At 43.0% G+C, this 27,650-nt stretch overlaps 1 protein-coding gene across 1 annotated transcript in view; it reads left to right on the top strand.

Annotated features, from left to right (window-relative positions):
* Positions 1 to 27,650, top strand: part of LOC137334725 (IQ motif and SEC7 domain-containing protein 3-like) — a 112,526-nt gene that overhangs the window by 21,764 nt on the left and 63,112 nt on the right. Inside the window, exons 3-6 of the mRNA XM_067999634.1 lie at positions 14,140 to 14,262; positions 19,444 to 19,610; positions 21,532 to 21,671; positions 26,735 to 26,860. Of these exons, the coding sequence (XP_067855735.1) occupies positions 14,140 to 14,262; positions 19,444 to 19,610; positions 21,532 to 21,671; positions 26,735 to 26,860 (556 nt within the window). The remainder of the gene's footprint in view (positions 1 to 14,139; positions 14,263 to 19,443; positions 19,611 to 21,531; positions 21,672 to 26,734; positions 26,861 to 27,650) is intronic.

Raw genomic sequence — 27,650 nt, 5'->3', positions numbered from 1 at the left:
TCCTGTAATACAGCCTGACTAAGGTCTCAAGGATTGTTGTTGTTGCATGCTGCACAACTTTGCTCTACAAAGAGGCATCATCATGGAGACCCCATTGTAAAAAGAGCCCTGGATGCAGTAAAGGGACGGGGGGTGGGGAGCAATGAAAGGGAGCAGGAGGAGCCTGAAGAGACTGAAGAGCAGAACCTTATGCTGGCTGCAAAAGCCATTCAGCAAGCTTTTATTCAGGATGCCTTCTCTCAATCTGGAAATGTGCCCACATCATTAACATTCCTGACTACATCTTCCCCATGCCTGCTACAAATATACTTTTGGCTACAATGCCTTAGATTTCCACGCAACTCAAAAATGTCTCATTCATGGGACCTAGTGAAACATGCTAGCTAACCTTTGGAGGAACATAACATGCCTGCACTACATGAACTTCAGCGCTGCCAGATTTTTAATAAACATATAGGGTGAAAAATTCGATAAGGGTCTGTTTTTGGCGGTTTTAGAGCGATATGCTAACACCCTGCGCCCGACCGACCCTGAGCAGGCAAGACGCAAGTTTGGACCCAAGGGAGCACTTACCTGCAATCAGCGTTCCTTTCCAGGCCTTGCAAGTGGAAACAATTCAATTTGCACTTTCCACTACCAGAGGGAGCTCAATTTCTTAAAGGGAGGATTTTCTTAGAAACCTCTTAAAGGTAGCCGGTACCTGTTATTTGCTGAAAATAACAGTCTGCATGGAGTCTGAAGAGATCAGACATCACACACGTAAAACACAGATGCTGATCCCATCCCTATGTTTACACACTGATGAGTTATGTTAAAACATTGAATAAAGGTTGCGTACTACTAAATCCCACATCCTCCAATCTGCACACCAGACCTCACCAATCTGCTGATCTGAGTTTGTACCAGGCCTGCGAGAGTGCATGCACCAAGGTTCTCTGCTGATGCACTAGAGGCCTTGGTGCAAGAGGTGGACAGAAGGACAGACATCCTATATCCGCAGTGGCGGGGGTGGGGGGGGGGGTGCAGGGGCAGGAGGCCCTCCAGACAGTGCATGTAGAAGCATTTCCTAACTTCACTCCTGCATGTCCTGGCTCTAAATGTTAGACCAAGTCCCCGCGTCCTAGTATTCATGTGTATGAGACCTCCAAAAACTTACTAATGTCTCGGCAGCCAGAGGCAATAATCCAGCCATTAACCTGTAAATCCTGCATGGTCCCTTTAAATAGCGCCGGTGGGGGGTCCTCCAGGCGCTCTAAGACATGTTCAGATGGTCGGGGTTAAGACTGTGCATTGAGTTGAGCGTTAAGTCCCAAAATGTTGTCTATCACTTCAAATCTGCGTTGCGCACTGATTGAAGCCATTTCCTCCCTACTTTACATGATTTCAGCATTCGTTATCTGCGCAAACTCCTATACCAAGATGGCGTCTGGCGCACGTCACACAGGAAACGTGCATGCGCATCCATGACGCCATCTTGGATGTCGGAGAGGCCGTGTAGCGCCGAAACAACAGGCACGACATGGCCCAATTTCACGCCCACAGTGTGTAATTTAATAGAGTTGGCTTCCATGGTGCTTCCCTTGCTAACAGTTGCCATGTATATGCTTTTAACTCAATTTCATCAGTAAACCAGTCCAAAGAGGAGGTGGATCACTCAGTGTGCTGCCCTCAAACTGGCTGTCTAAATCTCTGCGGTGAATGGATCCATGCTGGTGTTGGACGGAGTGAGACTGAGTGATGGGGTGCCAGATGAGGTGTTGGAAAAGTTCAAGTGTGAGGTCCAGAAGCCAGTTTCTTCTATCATACCAATGATAGGAATATCATAAGAATAATAGTGTTAGAAGCATATCTACATAACAACTGATTGACAAGCAGCCTTTGCTGGTCATCCAAGGTGTTAGCACTGGGTTTTCCTAGACAGCTGAAAGAGGTGGTGCTGGGCAAGGTAGGCACTGAAAGGTACAGTGCATCTTCATGGACACCAATGTGAGGGTGGAGAGAAAGTGAAGGAATCCATGTGTAAGAAGGAAGGGGGAGCAGCAGTGGGCACGATCCCAGCAAAACCACTGGATTGTTTCCCAAGGATTTTCTGGGCTTCTGTGCTTATCCAGTTATCCTTTTCCCCCCATTTACTGTCCTATTTTTATTCTAACTTGGATTTTACTCTTTTGCATATACTTGGCCAGAAAATCTGCTGGAGAACTTTCGGGAATAGATCTGCGGTGCATCGGAACTTTTACTGTGCCAACGAATGCTCCTCTGAGCCTGGCATCAGATCATTTACATATTTTGGGCGGATAGCCATGACATTCATGGCACAACTAGGGCTCCCACCTCAGGTGAGGGAAAAGAAACTTGCAGTGGTTCTTTGCTGCAGGGTAAGTGGGCCAGCTGTGCATCTGAAGATAGGCTGGTTTCCCTCAATGACCGATTGCAGTAAGGCAACCTTGGAATATCAATTTTGAAATCTCTCAACCCCTTAGCAACACTGGCCACCAGGCATCCTTCCCACCCACTTCCGGTTTTAGCAGAGGCAGGTCATCGGCAGGGGGAGGGGGCAACCAACCCACTCTTAGGAGGTGGGTCAGTCGCTAAAATATTTTAAGGCAGCTGCATGTCTCCAATTTAACTCAAGTTTTATTTTTAACACCTGCAGGCCGGGATTCCCGGGTCACGGGAATTCCGGCAGATGAAAGGAGGCGCGAAGGGCCAGATCCATGAGGTAAGTGCCTTTATTGCACTGCTTGTGGGCCAGAAGGAGCAGAAATACTTCCCCACAGCCCACCAAACTTACCTTTTAAACCCCCCACGAAGGGACCCCCGCGATTGGCCGACTCTCCCACTCGCCCCACCCCCCCCGTGATGTCCGACTCTACTCTCCCCACCCCCCCGCGATGTCCGACTCTACTCTCCCAACCCCCCCGCGATGTCCGACTCTCCCTACCCACCTGCGATGTCCGAGTCGCCCCGCCCCCCCGCTGACTGAATCTCCCCACCCCCCCGTCATGACTGACTCACCCCCTACCCCGCAATGTCTGACCCCCCCCCCCACACCGTGATCGGACTCCTGTGATTCAAACCCAGAAGATCCTGATTTCTCCCCAACCTCCGTGGGTCCAAACACTGATGATCCTGAACACTCCCCGATCCAAACACTGTAGATCCTAAACACTCCCTGATCCAAACACTGTAGATCCTAAACACTCCCTGATCCAAATACTGTAGATCCTAAACACTCCCCGATCCAAACACTGTAGATCCTAAACACTCCCTGATCCAAACACTGTAGATCCTAAACACTCCCTGATCCAAACACTGTAGATCCTAAACACCCCCTGATCCAAACACTGTAGATCCTAAACACTCCCTGATCCAAACACTGTAGATCCTAAACACTCCCTGATCCAAACACTGTAGATCCTAAACACTCCCTGATCCAAACACTGTAGATCCTAAACACTCCCTGATCCAAACACTGTAGATCCTAAACATTCCCTGATCCAAACACTGTAGATCCTAAACACTCCCTGATCCAAACACTGTAGATTCTAAACACTCCCTGATCCAAACACTGTAGATCCTAAACACTCCTTGATCCAAACACTGTAGATCCTAAACATTCCCTGATCCAAACACTGTAGATCCTAAACACTCCCTGATCCAAACACTGTGGATCCTAAACACTCCCTGATCCAAACACTGTAGATCCTAAACATTCCCTGATCCAAACACTGTAGATCCTAAACACTCCCTGATACAAACACTGTAGATCCTAAACACTCCCTGGTCCAAACACTGTGGATCCTAAACATTCCCTGATCCAAACACTGTAGATCCTGAACACTCCCTGATCCAAACACTAAAGATCTTGAACACTCCCTGATCCAAACACTGTAGATCCTAAACATTCCCTGATCCAAACACTGTAGATCCTAAACACTCCCTGATCCAAACACTGTAGATCCTAAACACTCCCTGGTCCAAACACTGTAGATTCTAAACACTCCCTGATCCAAACACTGTAGATCCTAAACACTCCTTGATCCAAACACTGTAGATCCTAAACATTCCCTGATCCAAACACTGTAGATCCTAAACACTCCCTGATACAAACACTGTGGATCCTAAACACTCCCTGATCCAAACACTGTAGATCCTAAACATTCCCTGATCCAAACACTGTAGATCCTAAACACTCCCTGATACAAACACTGTAGATCCTAAACACTCCCTGGTCCAAACACTGTGGATCCTGAACACTCCCTGATCCAAACACTAAAGATCCTGAACACTTCCTGATCCAAACACTAAAGATCTTGAACACTCCCTGATCCAAACATTGAAGATCCTGATCTCTCTCCATCTGCCTTTCCGCCTGACAGGCAGTCAGCTTGTCAACCAGGCTGGCTGTCGGGCGAGAAACCTGTTGAAGAAATTTAAAATAGGTAAAAATAGGCAGGACCTGTGGGAAACCCTTACTTCCGGATTTTCCGTCCGCAAATCCTCCCCTTCCGCTCTCTCGCTGCCTCGGAGTTAATATCCAGCCTGCTGCCTACAGTTATATGCCCTCAGCCCAGTAGAGCTGAGATAGATAGACCTATGCGATAGTAGGGTTAATGGGGAAAGATTTGAAAATAACTTACAATAGAAACCAAATATCTGCCTTTCTGAATGCAGCAGTAATTCTGCTGACAAAGCTGCTTGGCTTTTGCTTTTACAGTTAATGCTGTCTTTAGAACTGACTTACAGCTTCATATCACTCTGACAGCTATCTGCCATTCTCTATGTATCCCACCTGATCCTCCACTCTACGGTGATACAACTGGAATTTTGTTCTATGTTCTACTCATTCAATAAAAGCAACAACAACTTGTATTTATATAGTGCCTTTAACATAGTAAAAATCCCAAAACACTTTATAGGAGTGTTATCAGACAAAATCTGAAGCAGAAAAATGGAGAAAGCATACAACGATACCGAGCAGCTGCAGCAAATTTAATTTGAGGAAATGTGTAAATAATGATATTGAAAAATTATACAAACAATCGAGGAACAACAGTTAAGCACAAGGGCCCTGAAATTCCATGGAAATTCACCGAGCCTCCCACTAAAGATACAGCAGAAGACCGGCAGAACCGCTTTAGAATGTCAAGGTTAAGAGCAATTTAAACAAATTAATCGTTCACTGTGAGTTTGACCAACTTTTAAAAAACAAAGTAGGCCAAGAGGCCTGGTTTTCATTGTCATCTGGGCAGTTTGGGGCCTAACCAAGTCCTTAATGATCTGTTCACCAGAGCTAATACTGATTAATGAGCAAGCTGAGGGAATGTCAGGTCTGATTTAGTAAACACTCTCTCAGTGTGGAGGTTGTTAAAAACTCAACCAAGGCACAATAATATGTTCTGTATTAGCACTGGTTGTTCAAAGGTGCGGTTGCCTCCAGGAGATTCTGACTTAGTTGCAAACAGAGCTGCCAGTTTGCATTATCAAAGACAGAAGCAGAAACACAAGCCTGCTTCTATTTTTACCACAGCAACATCTTTGGAGAGTTTCAAAGATGAAGGCCTCTTTTATTCCACTTTGATTTCATTTTGTTTGTGTCTGTCTTTTGCAAGTTGTTTTCTTTCGCCTCTGTAGGTGTTTTCTTTCCCCCTACCTTGTGTGCCATGACTCCCTGCTTATGCCATTTTTAAACCAATAACCAATAAGTGATGGGGGTAGGTTGATCCACCCTCTAACTTTTCCCTGTCTTCTCCAGTGAGCATGGGTAAGGTCCGAAACTCACCACATGGGGATCATGAACCTTCATATGAAGCTATATGAAGAATTTACTGTTGAATCTCTGCTGTCAACTATTAAAAGACAGAACTGTGGTACGAGCTGGCTGTAACCATGTTTCCTCCCTGCCTTCTCCACAGAACTTTGTTACATTTAAATTGACAATGTGGAGATACTTGATGGAACAATGGGTTAGAACACTGTCCAATCACCCTTATGTGGAGATGCTGGTGATGGACTGGGGTGGACAAATGTAAGGAGTCGCACAACACCAGGTTATAGTCCAACAGCTTTATTTGAAATCACAAGCTTTCGGAGCTTTGCTCCTTCATCAGGTGAGTGAAGGGTTCCATAAAGGCACAGCATATATAGTCAGAGAACAATGCCTGGTGATTACAGATAATCTTTCCAACTGCCCGTTATCACACCTCGGCAGAGAGATAATCACAGCAATCAAAGGAGTGGATGGTGTTCAGACAGGTTAGTCAGGGAAACATTACATCCAAGAATACTGAATACACAAGGGGTCAGATCACAAAGACAGAGAGAGAGAGAGACCCGAAAGGCAGAGAGAGAGAGAGAGAATTACCAGTTGTATTAAAAACAGATAACTTATTTTCGCTGGTGGGGTTACATGTAGTGTAACATGAACCCAAGATCCTGGTTGAGGCCGTCCTCATGGGTGCGGAACTTGGCTATCAATTTCTGCTCGACGATTTTGTGTTGTCATGTGTCTCGAAGGCCGCCTTGGAGAACGCTTACCCGAAGACCGGAGGCTGAATGTCCTTGACTGCTGAAGTGTTCCCCGACTGGGAGGGAACCCTCCTGTCTGGCGATTGTTGTGCGGTGTCCGGAGCATGGTACATCGGTGAGACCATGCAGACACTGCAACAACGGATGAACGGACACCGCACAACAATCGCCAGACAGGAGGGTTCCCTCCCAGTCGGGGAACGCTTCAGCAGTCAAGGACATTCAGCCTCCGATCTTCGGGTAAGCGTTCTCCAAGGCGGCCTTCAAGACACATGACAACGCAAAATCGTCGAGCAGAAATTGATAGCCAAGTTCCGCACCCATGAGGATGGCCTCAACCGGGATCTTGGGTTCATGTCACGCTAAATGTAACCCCACCAGCAAAAAAAAGTTATCTTTTTAATACAACTGGTCATTCTGTCTCTCTCTCTGCCTTTCGGGTCTCTCTCTCTCTCTTTCTCAGTCTTTGTGATCTGACCCCTTGTGTATTCAGTAGTCTTGGATGTAATGTTCCCCTGTCTGAACACCATCCACTCCTTTGATTGCTGTGATTACCTCTCTGCCGAGGTGTGATAACGGGCAGTTGGAAAGATTATCTGTAATCACCAGGCATTGTTCTCTGACTATATATGCTGTGCCTTTATGGAACCCTTCACTCACCTGACGAAGGAGCAAAGCTCCGAAAGCTTGTGATTTCAAATAAAGCTGTTGGACTATAACCTGGTGTTGTACGACTCCGTACATCAATCACCTTTACAATCTGGATTTGAATATAAATCAGGCTGATAGGATGAGTCTCTCTCTGCTGGTTGTAAGGGGCAAAAATGAAAGGAATTCTTTTGCAACCTCTGCAATGATATTTGCAGAATGCACAGATTAGAGTTGACCTGTAATCATTGGGACCGAATTTCCTTGGTAGTTCCGCCATCTCCTGCCATAACTCCAGCGGGAAAATAAGACAACTATTCTATTTCTCCACTGAGTTCAAGAGACAGTGCTGGCAGTATTGGAGTTAACAAAAATTAATTGTTGAATTGTACATTTTTATTTACAAATTATTTGTTCACTCACCAAAACTGTCAATTTTCTGTAGTTAATATGTAAGAATGTCCAGTATGGGAATTGGAAAAATTCATACAGTGCAACAAGGAGACCCTGTTCTGAGGTTGGAATTAGGGCACATAGTTTAATAAGAGTAAAGGAAGTTTTGTTGTGCATCTGCTTCCTTTAGAGGAATCATTTTCCAACTTTGCACACCCCAGCTTGATGCACTGTGATGCAAATTGACAATTCTGGTGCATACTGTGCACGATTCTCTGTCCATTAATATAAACAGTCGGAAGATCATATGCAGCTGTGGCCAAATTTGCAATATGAGCTGCTGTTGCGCCAAGTTCCCAGTTGGAAGAGTAAAGTCGGAAAATTTTTCCTTCGATTTAAAAAAAGTATTTCACTCCCGTCATGATATTGTTTACCTTACTGAGCACTAATTTCAGCCCACAAAAAACATTGCGATAATTGATGATGCCTGTTTTTTTTGGATGTCGCTTATTTTCTTCCCCATTGTGCTGCCATTAATTTTTAGGAGATTTCACTTCCTCAGGAAATATTTTACTTTAGGGCCCTGAATTTCCTTGGACTTTCTGCTGCTGCACTGGTGTAACTTCTCCAGAAGTGTGGCAGAAACACTGTTTAGATGCATAAACGGGGATTCCGTCGTACTTCCAGCAAAGTGGCTGAAAGTCCGAGGAAATTCAGGGCTAATATGTTCGCATGAATGTTCTTTGTGTGTGATGTTAACCCGGTCATTAATATGGTTATTTAAATAGGTTATCAACTGCATTAAAAGTGAACACAAAGGAATTTTATGCGAACACATTAAGCAGTGCATTACCAGACGAAATTAAATCCCTATGGGTTTAATGACATAGGACTTCAAAACAATAATATTTTTGCATTAGTATTACAGGCAGCTTTTAGTAGGAAGTTACCAGCATGAATCGTTTAAATAGCAACACAAGACTAGGGCTTAGTAATGCTGAAATAAAATCAAGCTTAGATCTGTAATTCTGTCTAAGTAGCGAAGATGCAGCTACAAAGTAGAATAACTTTTATGAATGTAGGTAGAAACTGTGCCATTTGCCTTTAATTGCCTGGTGGTCTTCTTTTTGCCAGCTGTTGGTGATTTTCAGCTCACTGCCTTTTCTCATTTATTAAATTTTTCATGAGTTGGAGTCAGCAGCTCATTACAATGAGCTTTTTGCTGTAAGCCGAGGCCTCAGTGCACCAGAGCAATCCTGCAGATGGAGGGTAAGCGGGTCACGGAGATTGGATTAAGCCAAAGTGATCTCAAGGATAACATTTGATTTTTCATTGGCTTCCCGAGCTGAATGGACTGCAGGTTTGTCTTTCTCATTGAGCTGTGCTCTCCCATGATGCGGGTGTAAGTATGAACCACAAAATCGTATTCCACCCCAGACAGTGCAAGTAAGCACAATATTCCATGTGGTGGTTTAAGCTAGGGTGGGAGGGAACCAATTAATCTCTCACTGACACAGTCCTGGATGGTTTCAAGCCCTACTCCCTCCCCGCCCCCCCCAAAAAATATTATTTTCAGAAATTATAATTTCAATAAAGTGTGCAATTTATAATTTTAAAAACTCAATAGAGAGTAAAATTGGGCGGGGTGTAAAACCAGCCCGCCAGTTTCCCGACAGGTGGGTTAGTTTAAAACTGCCCCCCAGTGTCAGCATCAAACACTCCTAAGTCATGTGTGTGGGCAGGATAATAATAAATAGAGGATAATTGTTGAGACCATGCTTCCAAATTTGCCCTTGCCAACTCCCTCCATAGATTCACAGCCAAAAAGGGCCAGAGAATCCACCTTAAATTGTGACAGCTACTTCAACATTGCTGGACCAAAACCTGCCCTGGTCCCCTCTCTCTGTGGTTGTGTGGTCCTTTGGTGTGGAAACACACAATATTTATGATGTTAACAACTGCCTTAGAACCCAAGACACCACCGCTGTGTCCAGTCCACCTCCTTCCCTATGCAAGCGCATTGCAAAGCAACATGCATGTAGTTTGTGACGGCAATAATTATTTAAACTGAGCTTTGAGCTGCTTTGTGAAAGGTTTTCGTGCGCCTCACCAGAATTGCATCCGACAGCTTTTCGGCTAAAGAGGCAAAGGATATCTTCAAGCTTTGCATGCTATCTTACTGAGGATGTAGCAACTTAATACTTAATTTTTTTCCCCATATATTCTATGACTAAATAGTGACCATGTGTACAGGGGTGGGTACACTTACCTTGGCATTTCTCCTAAATTATTTATTGAGCACCTCCAACACAGGGCTAGAGTTTATTATATATATTAGTGCTATGGTAGACATTGTCAATGGCCTCTCACGCTGTTAAATAAATGTTTTTCCTATAATATAAAATTAAAAAAAATATTGATAACAGCGTTGGGGAGCACTGTGAAATGAAAAGCAATGTCCTTTAGAAGAGACTTTGGAGGTGAAATTTAAGTTCAGCAGGAGCACAAAATGGGTGGTAGTGGATTGGTCGACTGTGTCCTCTTGTGAATGTTGTGGGCAGCGCCATAGTGGATAGGTGAACAAACATGCAACAGGTCAATGAGTGAAAGTCAAGCCCTGGCCTTTGTCTGTCACCTAGTTGGAGCTGAATTTTAACTGACATGGTAGCGACGGTGTGTTAGATGTAAGAACTGGAGCCAGTGCTTTTAAGGCTAGTCTGCTGATGTGGTATCATGCCGTGGTTTGGCTACTCGGTGCAAACACAATAGAGACATTCCTTCCTTTTCAGTAGGCATCAAGTGGGAAATTTACTTTGATACTCTTCCTCAGTCGTTAGCTCTTTTTTCCCATTTGCTCCTATGCATTCACTCTGTTCGTCACTTCTTGACATGCTTATTGCACAGTGTCTCTATTAGAGTTTCCCTCTGCCACAAAAATGGCCACTTTCATTTATGTCTCCACCTCCATCAGGATCTCCAGGTTTTCTTCAGTGAAGGGGAAAATGTTCAGGACTCTTCTGGCCATCTTCTTTATCAAGCAAAATTAGCCTCTACTGAAAACGATAGAGCACTGATTTAAGTGCAGCAGCCCTTTAACTGCTGCTGAACTTCAGATTCCTGTCTCCTCAAGGGGATCCAGCACCCCTTGCACATGAATAAACGTGTAGGGAGCATAGGCAGATATTCAGATTAGCCGACCCTGCAGGATCTGGTGTGATTACTCCCACAGTGTTAGGAGCGCAGACCATTTCTTTGGCCTGAATGCAGAATCAGCCCTGATAAGTGTTCTTTATTGATAATTTTGCTTCCAGTTCAGAAGATCCTTTAAGCTGCCATAACAGAAGAAAGACATTGAGAAAACTATGGGGTAAATTTTCTCGGTGTGAGCAGATGACAAGGTTCATCACCTGTCATCAGCATGTATTGGAAAATGTCAGGCACGTTCCGCAATGGGCAAGATATCTTGCTGCTGGGTCAGACTCAGAAAATTTAGGCTTATATATAATAATTATGCTATTAATTATGCTATTAACAAATTATGCACTCTCAAAGCCTGTCTGAGAAAATTAAAAGCATTGTGAGCACAGAGAATCCTCTGAGGATGAAGTCATTTAGAACTGCAGAGAACACCTTGTCATTGAGTGATGCTGCAGAAGGAGAGAACAAATAGGTGTTTTTTTTTTCCTGCTTCCTCTTTCCCTTCACATGGCAGGCACCATTCCACAGGGTCTTCGAGGCATTGTAAACTGTGAAGAGTGCAGTAAAAGCAGTTTCTATGCATCATTTGAACCCTGAGATTGGATTATTGTGTAACTTACTGAAAGGCATTTCATATTATTTATAGCACAAAGCAGACAGCAGACATTTCTCATGGTATTAGTTTTCTGCTGCTTTTCTTAGATGACAGCATAGGAACAGGAGTAGGCCATTCAGCCCCTTAAGCCTGTTCCTCCATTCAATGGCTGATCTGTATCCTAACTCCATCCACCTGCCTTGGCTCCATATCCCTTAATACCCTTGGCTAGCAAAAATCTATTGATCTCAGATTTAAAATTATTAATTGATCTCGCATCTACTGCTTTTTGTGGGAGAGAGTTCCACACTTCTACCACCCTTTACATGAAGAAGTGTTTCCTAACTTCTCGCTTGAATGGCTCTGATTTTAAGGTTATGTCCCCTTGTCCTAGACTCCCCCACCAGCGGAAAAAGTTTCTCACTATCTACCCTATCAATTCCTTTCAAAATCCTAACAACCGCGATCAAATCACCTCTTAACCTTTTATATTCCAGGGAATACAAGGCTAGTTTATGTACTGTCTTTTCATAATCTAACCCTTGGAGCCCTGCTAACATACTGGTGAATCTTCGCTCTACTCCTTCCATGGCCGTTATATCCTTTCTAAGGTATGGTGCCCAGAACTGTACAGTATGCCAGATGTGGTCTAACCAGGGCTTTGTATAGCCGTAGCAAAACTTCCTCCCCTTTATATTCTAGCTCTCTAGTTATAAGGGCTAACATTCCATTAGCCTTTTTGATTATTTTTTGTACCTGGCTACTACATTTTAGTGATCTGTGTACATGGACCCCTAAATCAATTTGGTCCGCCACTGTTCCAGCTTTTCACCATTTAAAAAATACTCGGATCTATCCTTTTTTGATCCAAAATGGATGACCTCACACCTACCTGCTTTGAAATCCATTCGCCACAGTTTTGCCCACTCACTTAATCTATCACTATCTCTTTGTAATTTTATGGTCCCATCTACATTACTTACTATGCTGCCAATCTTTGTGTCATCGGCAAACTTGGATTTATGGCTCTCTATTGTGTTATCTAAGTCATTAATAAATATAATGAATAGTTGAGGCCCCAGCACAGTTCCTTGCGGGACACCACTAGTCACCTCCTTCCAATTCAAGTACATAACTACTCTCTGTCTTCTACTGCCTAACCAATCTCCTAACCAGGTCAATAATTTGCCTTCAATTCCATGTGTTTTAATATTAGCTAACAGTCTCTTACGTGGAATCTTATTGAATGCCTTCTGGAAGTCTATATAAACTACATCCATAAACATTCCTCTGTCTATTACTTTAGTTACTTCCTTAAAAAATTAAATTAGATTCTTTAGACATGACCCACCCATTACAAATCAATGTTGGCTCTCTCTAATCAGCTCAAATTTCTCTAAGTGCTCAGCCACGCTGTCCTTAATTATATATTCATTAACTTCCCCACAACAGATGTTAGACTTACAGGTCTATAATTTACTGGTTTCTCTCTCTTTCACCTTTCTTAAATAATGGAGTTACATTTGCAATTTTCCAATCTAAAGGGACTATTCCTGAATCGAGAGAGCTTTGGAAGATTATGGCTAAACCATCTGCAATTTCCTCACCTATTTCCTGGGGTGGAAACCATCAGGTCTTTGGGATTCGTCAGTATTTAGTGCCATTATTTTTTCTAATACTGTTTTCTTGTTTATGTTAACTTTAGTGAGTTCCAGTCCTCGATTCATTATTAGTTTCCCTGGAATGCCAGGTATATTATCCTCTTCCTCTACTGTGAAGACTGACACAAAGTAATTATTCAACACGTCTGCCATTTCTTTATTTTCATTTGCAATATTACACGCATCTGTTTTTTAAGGGGCCCACATTACCCTTGACTACCCTTTTTCTTCGACAGCTCTTATTCTTCTCTTTTGAAGATAAAGAGAAGTAGCTGAGCTGGTTACGACAGTGGGTAGCTCAGCCATACAGATCAAAGAGGTGCCATGCCTGATTCCTGGTCTGTGCCAGATAGCTGATCTCAGCCAGGACAGAGGTAGGGATGCTACAATTGTCCTCAGCGCTCCTGAGGTAGGGAGGGGGAAAATCAATCTGGAAAATCATTATTATCCCGCAACTAGGGTGGAATTGTGTCTGTTTGCATGTTGAGTGAGAACGGGATCAGCCTTGGTTGTGAATAGACAAATAGCCTGTCCAAACTCGCTGCTAAGTCTCACGCTGGAAGAATGGTCACTTGGGTGAGGTATCCAAGGACGCCTAATGCCCATGTAAATATTTGCCAGCAAGGGGTCAGTAGGTCTGTATTTCCTCTTCTGTTTCATTGGAATATCGGATGGGGAGCCAGTTAGCCAGTTTCCTGCCACCCAACTTTGGTGATTTCCCACTTGAAGTAACGTCATGTGTACAATAATTCTGTCCAAATAAGGATGGCCATACTATAATGAGACAGATAATGCAGGAAATATTATATGGCATTTTTCCCTCATTTCCACCTCAGCAATGCTATGTGCTAGGTATGCCATGTGTTCCTGGTATCCATAATTGCTATGGGGATTGCAATGGAATGAAAACTGGATGGGTTCCAATGGGCAGGTGATTATTGCCTATGCGATGAAGAAGAAAATTTACTCCAAAGAATTTAAAATGTGACTGATGAGATGCAGGCTAATCCACTGTGCTATCCAAAACCCATGGCCTATTTTAAAAAACATAACATGAAATTTACTACCCAAAGGGAGGAAACAACTGACTGTATTTCTTCTGTTTCATTCTAGTTGTGTTGTCGATGAGATGGATTTTTCTAACATGGAATTGGATGAAGCACTGCGGAAGTTCCAGGCGCACATTCGCGTGCAGGGAGAGGCACAGAAGGTTGAGCGACTCATCGAAGCATTTAGGTAATGAGAATGATTGCTCTTCAACGAGTGATTGCAGGTAAAATGGGAGTAGGCTTTTGAAGTGGCTTCGAAACTTTTACAATAACTGTAATAATTTACTCAGTTTTCATTCTCATTTGTAAATATCTTGATGATCTGCCTGCTCATAATCTTTCTGCTCTTGTTTTCCAACCAGATGATAGTGATTTTGATGTCTACCTGTCACCTTGCTCATTTTTCTAGTCTACATAGACATGGGCCTAGAAATTTGGGAGCACCCATTTGGGCGCTTGGGGGCTGGGGGGGTGCAAAGGGTATGTACCCTGTGCCAGAATGGTGAGATGCTAGGCTCCTGAGATATTGGGCCTCGGACCTCATTGTAATAGAGGTGGCGTGGCCCAGCAGCCCGCCAGAGAAGACAGGAGGAAGTACGAAGAAAACCTAGCAGCGGCCCTCAGGTAAGTGGGTCTGGGAGTTGGGTCAGGGTCCGGTCGGGGGCCTGGAGTCCACGATCGGGGGCCCAGGAGTTCACCATCAGTGGTCGAGGCTGGGGGTCCGCGATTGGGGGTCGGAGCTGCGGGGATAGGATGATCAGGGGTCGGGACTGGGTGAGGGAAGGATCGGGGGTTCTGAGCGGCGGTAATGTGGGGGGTGGGGGGGCGGTCGGGAGTGGCAGCAATCAGGCGGGTCCTTTAATGTTGGGACAGGAGTAGCACTTCTGCTGCTCCTGGCACCACGTTCAGGTAAGATACTTACCTTCTTCGTTGCTGGCGTTCCGTAGGGATGGTTTCCCTGAGTGCAGCCCGCAATGTGCATATGCAAAGGGTCTAACGCCTGCTTCAGGATGGGTAAAGGAAGCTTCTTGTTTGTCCTGACCCAATATGGCGGTCGGCACACTTCCTGCCTGCCATTTTGGGGCCTATGCTGGAAGCCTTCTGTGACTGGTGACCGCTGCAGGTTGTCAAATGTTTTGTAAACAGGAAATACTCAATTGTAACTTGAAAGTTTTACTGATGGTTATTTTAATTTGGACAAACTGTCCTGTATTTATTAGTGGTCTCTTCAGCATGGGGTTGTCCTGTTAGCTTGTAAAAAAGAGGTTACCAAGAAGTAGACAGCGCTAACTGGACTACAGTTTGGCAGGGAGATTTTATATTTAACTTGTAAAAAATAAAACAGTCAAAGAAATTGTTTTGTCAATATAGCTCCACTTACAGATTACAACAATCATAATAGTGGAGAATAGTGATCAAATAGTTAAAATGGTAGCACTGAGACAATTTTCTTTTCCTACGATACAAATACTAGCGTTTAAAGAAAGGGATGGCAAATCCAAAAGATCTGAGTTCAGTATTTGGTAACTTGGATTAACTGATCCAATTCAAATTTGGAATTCAGTTTGAGGCTCATCTATAATAATTACAGTAACAGGGCAGTTTAGGACAGTTTAAAGAAGTTAGAATGATGATATTGACACCGGCAACTGGATAATGACCCTTAATCAGGCTCTTTTCAATTAATAATTAATCAGATTAGTGTAGGCCAGGCTGCTGAGAGAAAAGATATTGATCTTCTGTTTAAATCTGCATCCTGTTCATGAATTGCAAAAATTAGAGACTTACGCAGAATTCATTTTTTTTCTGTTACCGCATCTACTTTACAGAAAATGATTCCATGAATATGAATTAGACAAAATCTTGGCTTAAAATGCGGTCCTTTAAAAGTAGGCTTCAGGGATTAATACAGTTCTTGCAGCAATGTGGAAGCAAATCTCAAGGCATAATTCAGTGATGTCAGTTTTACAGTGATAATTGTTGGTGAGCTGAATAGATTTTGACAGAAAATCACAGTGCTGTCCTCTGCATTCTGCCAGGTCCCTCATTCTGAGCATAGGAGCGGTAGGCCGCAGCCTGAATGGTCTAACTGTGCTTGACATAAATAGAGGCAGTTACCCTGGGTTTAGCATCCTAACAGTGCCTGAGAAATGAATACTATGCACAGCAAAAAATGGGTGCTAATCCTTGCCTTCGTTTTGTACCTGAATAGCATTGCAGCTTTGCTATATGGCTTTTCAGGTGATTGCATCGCACTGTGCCTGGGGAGGGTGCAGCAATGTAATTTACATGCAACTGAGTGTCAGAGACCTGTGCACTCAGATTTCTTCCTCCGGCACTGGGTGCCGTTAAAGGCAAACTGTTCTCACAAAAACCTGATGCTGCTGATTCCAGAGCTGCTATTTAAATGCTAACTATTTTAAAGGGACAGACTGCTCTTCGCTCTTCGTCAAAAAAGATCTTTATTTTTGGCCTTTCGAATAAAAAGTGTTTTTAGCTTCAGAAATTGTTGCGGAATGCTGTAACTTTTATTCACTCGCTGATTAGGGTTGCCAACTCTCTCCAGGAATTGAAGATTAATTTCCAGGACACTGCTGTGAGCAACCCAGAAGAAAAATCATAGCAGAATTTTTTAAAAATGTGTTTTTCTTTTCATTTTGTTTGAATACTTTTGTTTACTAGGTATAAAAATATTATGGGGAAAAGAGGCTGTTAGACTGACAGTCAAGAATCATCCAATCGGGATCTGTTCATTTTCCAATTAATGTGCGACGTTGGTTTCCTGTGAGGATGGACTTGTTGGGACGGGAGGTTATGTGATGAAACTTCCAGGAATATGTCCAATCAGAGTTGGCAACCCAACACTGATGGATACTGTGTTTGTTAAATTGTTTTCCCCCCTTTGTCAAAATGGCTTATTTGAAGGCCAACACGGAGCCGAAGCCACAGCTTCTGACAAGATATTTGCTGACCCTCTCCAGAGCCACTACCTGGTTCGCCAGCAAACGCCAGGAATGCTCCTTCAATTTTTTGATGCAATCGCTCCAACCTCAATGCAAAAAGGATCCTCCCATGGGTAAGGTAGCTTTGTGGTTATGGTACTAGATTAGCAACCCAGAGGGTGTGAGTTCAAATCCCGCCAAGGAGAGTTGTGAAATTAAACGCCTAAAAAATCTGATAATTTGTGGGCTAACACCAGAAAAAATGACTATGAAAGCTGCTAGCTTATTGTAAAAACTCAAGTGGTTCACTATTGTCCTTTCTGTGCTTACCTGGTCTGACCTATATGTGACTCCAATTCCACACCATGTGGTTGCCCTCAGGGCACCTAGGGGTGTGCAATAAATACTACATCGCCAGGGGAATGTGAGTGCCCAATGCACACGATCAAGTCCCCCCCGCCCCCCCCATCTGTTCAGGAAGTCCTGGAATATGAAAGGAATATGCAGGCCAAGAAGCAGTCCCACCAATGAACAACCTCCACCCCACTCAGCAGACAGTCGACTCCTTTCCATTGAACAGAAATCAGAACAACTCCCCCCCACCCTCCACTGCACAGAATGAATGCCCCTCCCCCACACTGAGTAGAAATCTCAGGACAATTCCCACCCCCCTCTCCCCCAAGTAGAAACCATGGAACGCCCCACCCCACCCAAGAGCAGAAATCATGGCACAGCAATCTCCCCATCACCGAACAGAAATCTGGTTCCACCCCAACTGAGCAATCACACCAACCCTTCCCCGACTCAGGAGCAAATGGACAGCAGATAGCACCCCCAACCACTAAGCCTAAATTATAACCCCTCTTCCCTCAACTGAGCAGAAAACAGGCCACTGCATTGGATGGGTATCAGTACACAAACCCGCTCCCTACTGAGAAATCCAACAACACCTTCCACTGAACAGATATCCAGGTACTAACCCCCTCTCCCCACTTAGCAGAAATTTGATCATTTTACCTCCCACTGAGGACAAACTGTCCCTCCCTCCACCCCACCGCACTGAGGCCAAGCTCCTTCCTCACCGCTAAGAACAAATTACCCCCTCCCCTGCTGAGCTGAGACTTGCCTTTCTCACCTTGCTTAGAACAAATTTGGACACCGTGAACAGTAATATTCCTATCCAATGAGAAGCAAATTTCCATCCCCTACTCACTGAGAAACAACTTGTGGCTCTTTCACCCAGAAGCACATCAGCAGCACCTCCCAGCAGGGCTCGGTCCTCACAAAGAAAAAGTGTTCTCCATCCCCCTAAGGAGGTGGAATTGAGGCCGAGCCTAGTGCAACTCCCCATCTCCCCTTCCTCCTCACACTGCGAGGAAATTTGGCTCTGGTTCAGTACCACCCAACCCTTCTCCATCTCTAACCCTAATGTCCTCTCTCCTCCACCCACTGTCCCTCTCCTTTCCCCTTCTTGCTCCCTCTCCCTGTCCACCTTTTCCCCTCCTCATCTCCCCTCCGCCCAGTGCCACCCACCTCTTCATAGTCCTATTGCACCCTCTCCTCCACCTTCCGCCCCTTTCCCCTCTCCTCCTCTCATTGCCTCTACCTCTCTCCCTTCCCCTCTCTCTTATCCCTCCTCTATTCCCCCTTCCATTCCCATCTATCCTAACCCTTCCCCTGAACCTCCTTCTCCCACTTGGGTCCAGTTATCCCTCCACCCAACTTTCTTGGTTTGAATATTGGACTTGGTCTTGACTTCCTGTTAAAACACCAGAAGAGATCGACTAATATTTTTTAAATGCTAGGTTTAGTCTGGATTTTTCAGCAATGTAGGAAAAATTGAATGATGGTTTCCTTGACGGCAACAACTTTTCACAAGATTTATGATCGTCTTTCCACACAACCTGAGGGTTTGGAAGCCCCAGCAGATCAGCTTGTTTTTGGTTAATGTAAGAAGCTCAATAATGCATATTGCTGACAAATGAATCTGTCCATGAGACATCTATATGTAGCAGCACTAATGTGTTCAACTGGCTCAGTGTAATAAAGTGCAATAGATCATTTATATTAGAAAGATATTGTGTCTTTGTAGAAGGGTTTCTTGGACGAATGTCAACTGGGCCATTGAGTTATCCCCCTTCTCCTTATGATAAGTACAATGGGAGCTTCATTGACTAGCTGGAGAAATTATCAAGATCCTAATTAAACCAAGGGCAAAAACCAGCACAATGCTTCAGTGTAATGAATCCCTCTGGTGAATTGTATCCTATAGTGAAGGATTGCCTTATCCAATACTGTCAATTTTACTACAAAGTCTGAGCTGAATCTTATAGGCTTCTGGTCCATTGTCAGCAATGCTAGAGAGTAAATCGCTCATCAGTGTGTGATTCCGATTATTATTAACAATTCTGTGTGTTTTTTTCCAGTCAGCGTTATTGCATGTGCAACCCTGAAGTGGTTCAACAGTTCCACAATCCGGACACCATCTTCATCCTAGCCTTTGCTATCATTTTGCTTAACACAGACATGTACAGCCCCAACATCAAACCTGATCGGAAAATGATGCTGGAAGACTTCATCCGTAATTTACGAGGTGAGTGCAGCGAGCAAACGTTAACTGAGCTAATAATGGAAACATTACACTGATGCTATAGAAATTGTTTTTCAGTGTTCCACTAGAATAAATAACTTGCTTCTTTCTGGGCATTGGAGTGTGTACTGACAATTGAAAATAAAAATCATTGCAGTATAAAAACGAAACCTACAAAATTAAGCGGAACAAATTAATTATATTCAAGCCGCATCTGTGTATAAGTTACATTTTTAGAGAACATATGCGCCGGTATGAAAATATTATTTGCTGGTGATGCAGAGAGTTAATAAAATGTTCTTTCTCCTCTAGCACTTGGGTTTGAATCCAGTTTAGACAACCCCAGTGCCGATTAGGTGCCACTCCACCGCACCGAACTGCCCCTGATTTGACACTGAAGAGTATATTTTCTGCGCCAATGTGCTGGTGGTGCAGATGCATGTGGTGCATCTGGGAAGCACCTTGAGATGTTTTACTACATTAATGGTGTTATTATGTTATTACATTAATGGTGGGGGAGGGGTGGGAAATCAGGGTGCAGGGGCCTTGCGCTGCCTGTGTATTTTCCAGCTGGGCAGCATTGAGGGAGCAGGAGACTGCTCCAGGTTGCAAGCCTCATTGCAGTCTCTGATTTAATGGAATTTACCCGTACTTTGTTTGTCTGTGCGCCAATAAGATAACACGTGCCATCCATGTGTGCTGGTATAAACAGGCCCACAGAATCATTTTAAGGAAGGCCTTAAAGGAGGAGAGAGAGGTAGCGAGGTGCAGAGGTTTGGGGGGGAATTCCAGAGCTTAGGGCCTAGGCAGCTGAAGGCACGACCGGCAATGATGGAGCATTGAAAATCGGGGATGTGCAAGAGCACCACCAGAGATTCATTGGAAAATCTAGGGGCCCTTCCAGCTGCTGACATCCCTAAGGCTTCTGCTCCTTCTGCCATCCTCCTGAGAAATGATGTTGACCTTTAACTAGCTGCTGGATTTTAAATGCTGCACCAGAACTGTATCGGTTATTTTACATGTCTGTACATGGGAAGCATTTTTGTTTTTAAATATCAGGTCAACTCATTGGCCCGCAAATTGCTCCGAGCGGCGAACGAATGGCGCTTGCGGCTTCATTGATTCATACTCACGCACAAACTTATGGCTTTTGTACGGCAACTTCTTTGAATGGTGAGCTTAAAACAGTCCAGCGTTAACTCCCGAGAACCTCGGACCTGTGGGAGAGGCGAAAGGATCGATCTCTCCGCTCAAGCAATCAGCTTGAAGCAAGCCACACTGAGAACCAGGAAATGCAGTTCATAGACAAACCAAGCAAACTAAAAACCCGTATGTGCCCGATAAGGTATCATCAAATGACATAGAGAAAGCAAAGTAAAGAGAGGATAAGATTAAAAGGCTCAGATAAAAGAGACAGAAAGAAAAAGTTTTTAAAAAATGAAATTAAAAAAAAAAAAATTTATAAAAAAGAATTTTAAATGTCCAAAAACTATTAAAATTAGGAGTAATGAGACTTCACATTTTTAAAAGTTAATTTTTAGTTGTTTTGCAGTCATTAAGACTTACCACATCATTAAAAGTTAGTTCAGACCTGATATAACTGAGCGTACCTGTTTTGTGGCGAGATTAGTTAGTTTCCAGCTGGGCAGGAGAGAAAGTTGGCGCTGGTCCATTGATTCTATTGATTGCAGCCAGTGATATCCCTTCAATGCAAAACTGTTAGATTGCTGGCGAACCAGGAGGAGCAAGTTCCGGATTTCCGCGTTTGACTGCACATGCACGGTCACCGGAACTTGCTCTTCAATTTCGCCACTAATAATGGCGAGCGCTGTTAGACTTACCGTCATTTTAAAAGCAATTCCTGGGTCACTCTCTTATTTAACTCCTGTTTCTGCCTTCTCACCCCTTCCCTTTCTCCAATCAGGTGTGGATGATGGAGCGGACATTCCACGTGAGATGGTTGTTGGTATTTATGAACGAATTCAACAGAAGGAATTAAAATCCAATGAAGATCATGTGACATATGTAACCAAAGTAGAAAAATCAATCGTGGGGATGAAAGCAGTAAGTTCACTGAATTTTGTTGACTACTTACGTCTCAGTTATAACTGCAGAAATAATAGCTGTGTAATAAAAGTTTACTTGTCCCAGACTTTATTTTTCATTCCCTTAATAGGTATCTTAATTCTATACATCCTGCATAGCCACAATGATCTGGTTAATGGCTTTTTCAAAACCCTTGCTATGTGGCTGGCTGAGAGTTTTCTCTTTAATCCTTAAGATGAAATGTCTGACTCCTGTGTGGCAATCCTTCGGGCAGTCAGTGTGAGAGCTGAAGAAGTGCATCCAATTGAAGAAAAAGGGTTGTGGTAGATTTTGACTTTGTGCAATAGTGTAAAAGGGGAGATAGCGAATCAGCAGCCCGTTTTACATCTCTCCTGATTTTTATTTCCATTGGAGCCGATTTGCTGTCACTCAATTTACACTGTCACGCAAAGTCAAAATCTGCCGCTTAGAGTGATGGGTGACACTGGGACATGAATTCATAATCTTATGGTCAGGAGTCAGATATTCAACCAGCAACTTATTGGGTTGCTCACAGTGTTCAGCAGACATTAATGGCTCTCATAATTTTTATTATTGACTTTGTGAGGGTAATTTTCCAAGTACACAATAACTGCTTATGATTTTCCATACAATGACATTGCCACGAACTAAGATACATGAAAGAAAAGAAATATATATATTTATAGTTCAAATTATCCTTTGAGCAATATTACAAACTGCACTCTGAAATTCGAATAAACTGCACTCACTTGTTTTACTCACTTGCCTCAACGTATTTCATTTCCTAATCCTTCACAAAATAGTTCCTTGCTGGGTATTATCAGCATTTGTCCTGTCTGCAGTGAATACTGCCATTAAGTTTACTTTGCCCCTCAAAATGGCTGTTGAGCAACATGTCAGCACATTCTAATCCAGTCGGCAGGGAAGCTGCTGCAAGGCTCAGACATGCCATCCAGTGGCCATTTTGAGGGTGATGGATAAGTCAGACTTTGTGGCAGAGTCCCCATTGGAGATGCAATCTACATGCAGTGCACCGTAGACAGATTTAACTCTGGCTCAGACTGATGGAATGAGGATCTTCCCTTTCCCCGAATTGAACTGCCAGATGCAGTTTATTGCAGAAAAATGTGGGGTACATTTTGGGGGAAAAAAACTGAATGGGAAATATTCCCTGAATAGTAAGATTCTTAATAGAGTGGAGCAACAGAGTGATATAAGGTGGCAAATACATGCGGCTTGAAATTCCATGGGCGTTTTACCAATTTTCAGCTGTAACTCCAGCGGGAGACCAACCGAACCTCCAGAAAAACTGCACTGTCGGAATTTCACCAATCTCCCGCCAGTGTTATACCAGGAGATCGAGAGAAGCCCCACAGAATATCAGCACTGTAGATCTTTAAAGATGGAAATGCAAGTGGAAAAAGCCATAAGAGGCAAATGGGATTCCAGGTTTTATACATATGGACATTGACTATTCAAAGAAAGGAAATAATGTTGAATTTCTATAAGACATCGGCTAGGCCACAGCTGGAATACTGGGTGCAATTCTGGCCATCCAATTAGCAGAGGGTTATTAGAACCGTGTAAAGGGTATAGTGAAGATTCACTAGAATGAAATTAGAGATTATAGTTATGAAGAAAGGCTCAAAAAATGGGAGCTTGAAAATTTCGTAGGCGTTCTTCCAAATTTGCACTGTAACTGTGGCGGGAAACGGCCGTAACCCCTGGAGAAAAGGCAAAGATGGCCATTTTAAGCCATTTGTGCTATTTTGCTCAGGGCTCCCTTGATCTCCCCCTGAAGTTGTAGCAGAAGGTTGGAAGAATCCCCATGGAATTTCAGGGCCAGGGTCTTTTTCACTGGAACAGAGAAAGTCAAGTGGGGATCTACTGGAGCTTTATGAAAGGTTTTAGGAAGGTGAATAGTGAAAAATTATTTCCACTGGTTGGTAAAATGTTAACGTGGACGATTAGCACTAGAAGAACAAAGGACAAAGTTGGAAGAAATGTTTTCCCACAGAAAATTATTAGAACATGGACTGCTTTACTACAAATGGCTAATGAAACAGAAACTATAATATAAAAGGGAATTGGATAAGTATTTGAATATAAAAAAAATGAAACAGTATCAGGAAATGGCAGGGGAAATTGGATTAGAATAGATAGCTCCGTTTGAAGAGTTAGCACCAGAACAGGTTTCCTTCTCTGCTGTAATTTCTATGATAATTTCTCTGATTCCCTGATGGCTGTAAGGATTCTAAATAAAATGCATTTTAGGCAGTCTCAACTTATATTCTAGGGCATGAGTTCACAGTTCCAAGCCACCTATCATTCACAACTAATCAGCATTAATATCACCTGAGACGGCTGTAAGGATGTGGTGATCAAACGCCACATTTGTATAAGTTGGGGGTGGTCTTTGGGCGTTGGAGTAGAGTAGATAGAGTTGTATCCTGCATTTACCCACCTGGCCTGGAGTTCTTGATGCTGACAGAAATTGTGAGGCTCCACTGCTGCCGTGGAGTCTCATTAAATTGTAATTCTATCTCTGACCTGAGTTCAGATCTAAAGAAGCTTTTCGCTGGTGGCAGGGCCTTGCAACTTTACCCTAAGGTGTCCAAAAAATGAAAACAAAAACACATTTGTATAAGTTGGAAGTAAATGACTTTTGTTGAAGTTTAAAGTGCAGACTGGAATATTTTATTTCAGTACTCAAAGGGATTTGTGATTTATAAAAAATAAATATTAAGATTCCACAAACCTTAATGCAATTTCAACCAGTAGTTTTGGCTTCTCCAATTCTGTCACAAGATTTACAAATCTCCCATTCAGACACTAAACAGTGCAGCTGAGATCATTATTCTTCTAACGCCCGTGAACCAAATTATACCTGTGGGATTTGACCCAGACCATTGCAGTCCAGTGCCGGTTTCAACTCTGAAACCCAAAAAGGATCAACTATTCAAAACATTTCATGTCCCATGTAAAGACAGCTAACACATCCTACTTGCTTACCAGACAATAAATCAGTCCTACATCAACTTTTATGGATGGCAATCGGTCCATATAACAGCCAGAAATCCCACTTTAGAAAATAAGAAAGAAACACTTGCACTTATCCTGCAGCTTACTATGTTATCAAAATGTTCAAAGTGCTTTGTTTAATGAATTACTTTTTTGGAGGTTAGTGATTATTGTTGTGTTGACAAACACCAGCTGTTGGTGGTAATGCTGCAGAATGTGCAGTACAGTCTATAATGCTGATAGGCAAAGTTGAGTCAGTACTGAACATTACACTCAACAGCTTTTGGAATAGTGCAAGGAGTGAGATATTTAAGTGAAAAAATATATTTACATTTGAATCCAAGTAATTGGCAGACGCATTTTATGGTTGAATCAGAATTATATTTGGATTACGATTTCTATAAACTGCAGCTGTAAATAAATAGTTTGATAATTAATATGAAAGAAAGAAAGAACTTGCATTTACATAGACTCTTCCACGTTCTCAGGATATCCCAAAGTAGTCCACAGCCAATGAAATACTTTGAAATGTAGTCATTGTTGTAGGGAACTGTGGTAGCCAAATTACCCACAGCAAGGTCACATAACACAGCAATGAGATAATTATTAATGGTGTAGATTGAGGGATAAATATTGGCCAGAACACTGGGAGAACATCCTTCTCTTCTTCAAATAATGCTGTATGATCTTTTACCTTCACTTGAGAGGACTCTAACATCTCATCCAAAAGACGGAACGTCCGACAGTGCAGCTCTCCCTCAGTGTTGCACTGAAGTATCAGATTATGTGCTTAAGTCTATAACGGGAGTCTATAACGAGGGGGCATAGATTTAAGGTGAGAGGGGAGAGATACAAAAGGGTCCAGAGGGGCAATTTTTTCACTCAAAGGGTGGTGAGTGTCTGGAACGAGCTGCCAGAGGCAGTAGTGGAGGCGGGTACAATTTTGTCTTTTAAAAAGCATTTGGACAGTTACATGGGTAAGATGGGTATAGAGGGATATGGGCCAAGTGCAGGCAATTGGTATAGTGCAGGCAATTGGTATATATACAATTAGTGGTATAAACTGGGCGACATGGACATGTTGGGCCGAAGGGCCTGTTTCCATGTTGTAAACTTCTATGATTCTAAGTCTGTGGACTTGGGCTTGAAAAAACAATCTTCTGACTGAGAGGCAGGAGTGCAACCACTGAGCCAAGGCTCGCATTTTGATCAATTGTTCAACAGCTCAATACAGATGTTGAAGCACAAATAGTTGCTTGATGAATATTGTATATTTTACACAGCTTGGTACATGAAAGTTTAATGCAATTGGAGTGAATATCAGATAATTTATTTGACTAAAATCCTTTATAATCAAAGAAAATGGGAAGTGGTTTGATTCATTGGAATTCGATATAGTGAAAAATGAATGGAAAGTAGTTTGTACTACTTGAATTGACTTCAGTTTTGAAAATAGAAAGTGTTTCTGTTGATTGGAATCCCGTATAATGGGGGAATGGGATTAATTTGGTCCACTGAAACATACAATGTGAAGGAATGGGATTCATTGGAATTCTATGCAATGAAAGTAAATGGGAAATTGTTCTAAATAACAGGAGAGAATTTGGTCTTTGAGAATTCCATGTATGAATCAGAATTCTGCTTGGATTGTATTTGATAATGGAAATCGACTCTACGTGAAGATATTACCTAAGAGATCTGTAGCTCGGAAATTTCTGATATGGACTAAGAATCGGGGAGAACCAAAATCAAAAATGTAACTCTTTTTAATTTGGAATTCCTTCACTGTGGGAACAGATTAAACTAATTTACAAGCATTTATTTTTGTTTTCTACAAAAATCCAAGGTTTCAATAATTGGGATGATGGTTCAATGTTAAGGCTTAAAGATGACTGAGAAATGGAACGTGAGGAGCAGAAACTATTTTTTCTGATTGCCTGAACAAGAGCCAGTCAGCTGATAACCACTGAAGTAAAATAATGTAAGATAATACTCATCACTGCCTTCAGAAATCACTCATTGTTTGGCGGTTTTCTTAGGCCCTTTCCGTCCCCCACCGACGGTTGGTTTGTTGCAGCCGACTCTTTGAGATCATGGACATCAACAAAGCACAGAAGCAGGCAGCTCATCAGCGAGAAGTCTTTCTGTTTAATGACCTTGTTGTGGTAAGAATCTCTTTATTAGTGCATAGTAATGAATGTTGATGCCTACAGTTCTTAAAAAAACAAATACTACAGGCATGAAAATGCATCAGCTATTCATTACAGTTTGACAATGTGTTGTAACTGTAGATATCAGATAAAAATTGAAAGGATTGCTTTCAATTTTTAGCATGAAACTACACCATTTTTTCCCTCCTCTCCACTTGGAGTTGGATGCATTTCTGTAAATGCCAAAATCCTTTGGTACCTTGTCCAAATGGCTGTACTTTATTTGTGAGCTTAAATGTGGGAGTCACTGTATAGCAATCAAGAGTGAGAAACTAGGTCCTAATATTTTTATGCCCCATGGGATAGTCCAGGCTGCAGCAGGTGACATTAGCAACATTAGTCAACCTGCTGAGTATGCCTGAATCAAGCAGGTGACGGATGCGCAGGCATCGTCGCCTGCACACATATAGCCTCCAACAAACTATACATGAACATGAAGGGTTTCCACTCGCTGAATGTGCAACCGGTATGCAATGACATGCAGGGCGACATGCAGGCACCATGCAGATCTGTGCCACATATCCTGGCAGTTGTCATGATGCTTTCATCCTCCACCAGTCCTTAATTCATCCTCTCATGCACCCAGACCAGAGACTGACTACTTGGGGACATGGGCTATTTCCTGTACACATGGCTTATGACTCCTATCAGGTAGTCATGCACAGATGCTGAAATGAGGTACAATCAAAGCCTTGCCTCCATCAGAGCCCTGATAGAGCACACGATCAGCATGCTGAAGCAAGCT

Source organism: Heptranchias perlo, chromosome 18, assembly GCF_035084215.1.
Source record: "Heptranchias perlo isolate sHepPer1 chromosome 18, sHepPer1.hap1, whole genome shotgun sequence".
Taxonomy (NCBI): domain Eukaryota; kingdom Metazoa; phylum Chordata; class Chondrichthyes; order Hexanchiformes; family Hexanchidae; genus Heptranchias; species Heptranchias perlo.
This window is presented reverse-complemented; position numbering and strand designations above follow the sequence as displayed.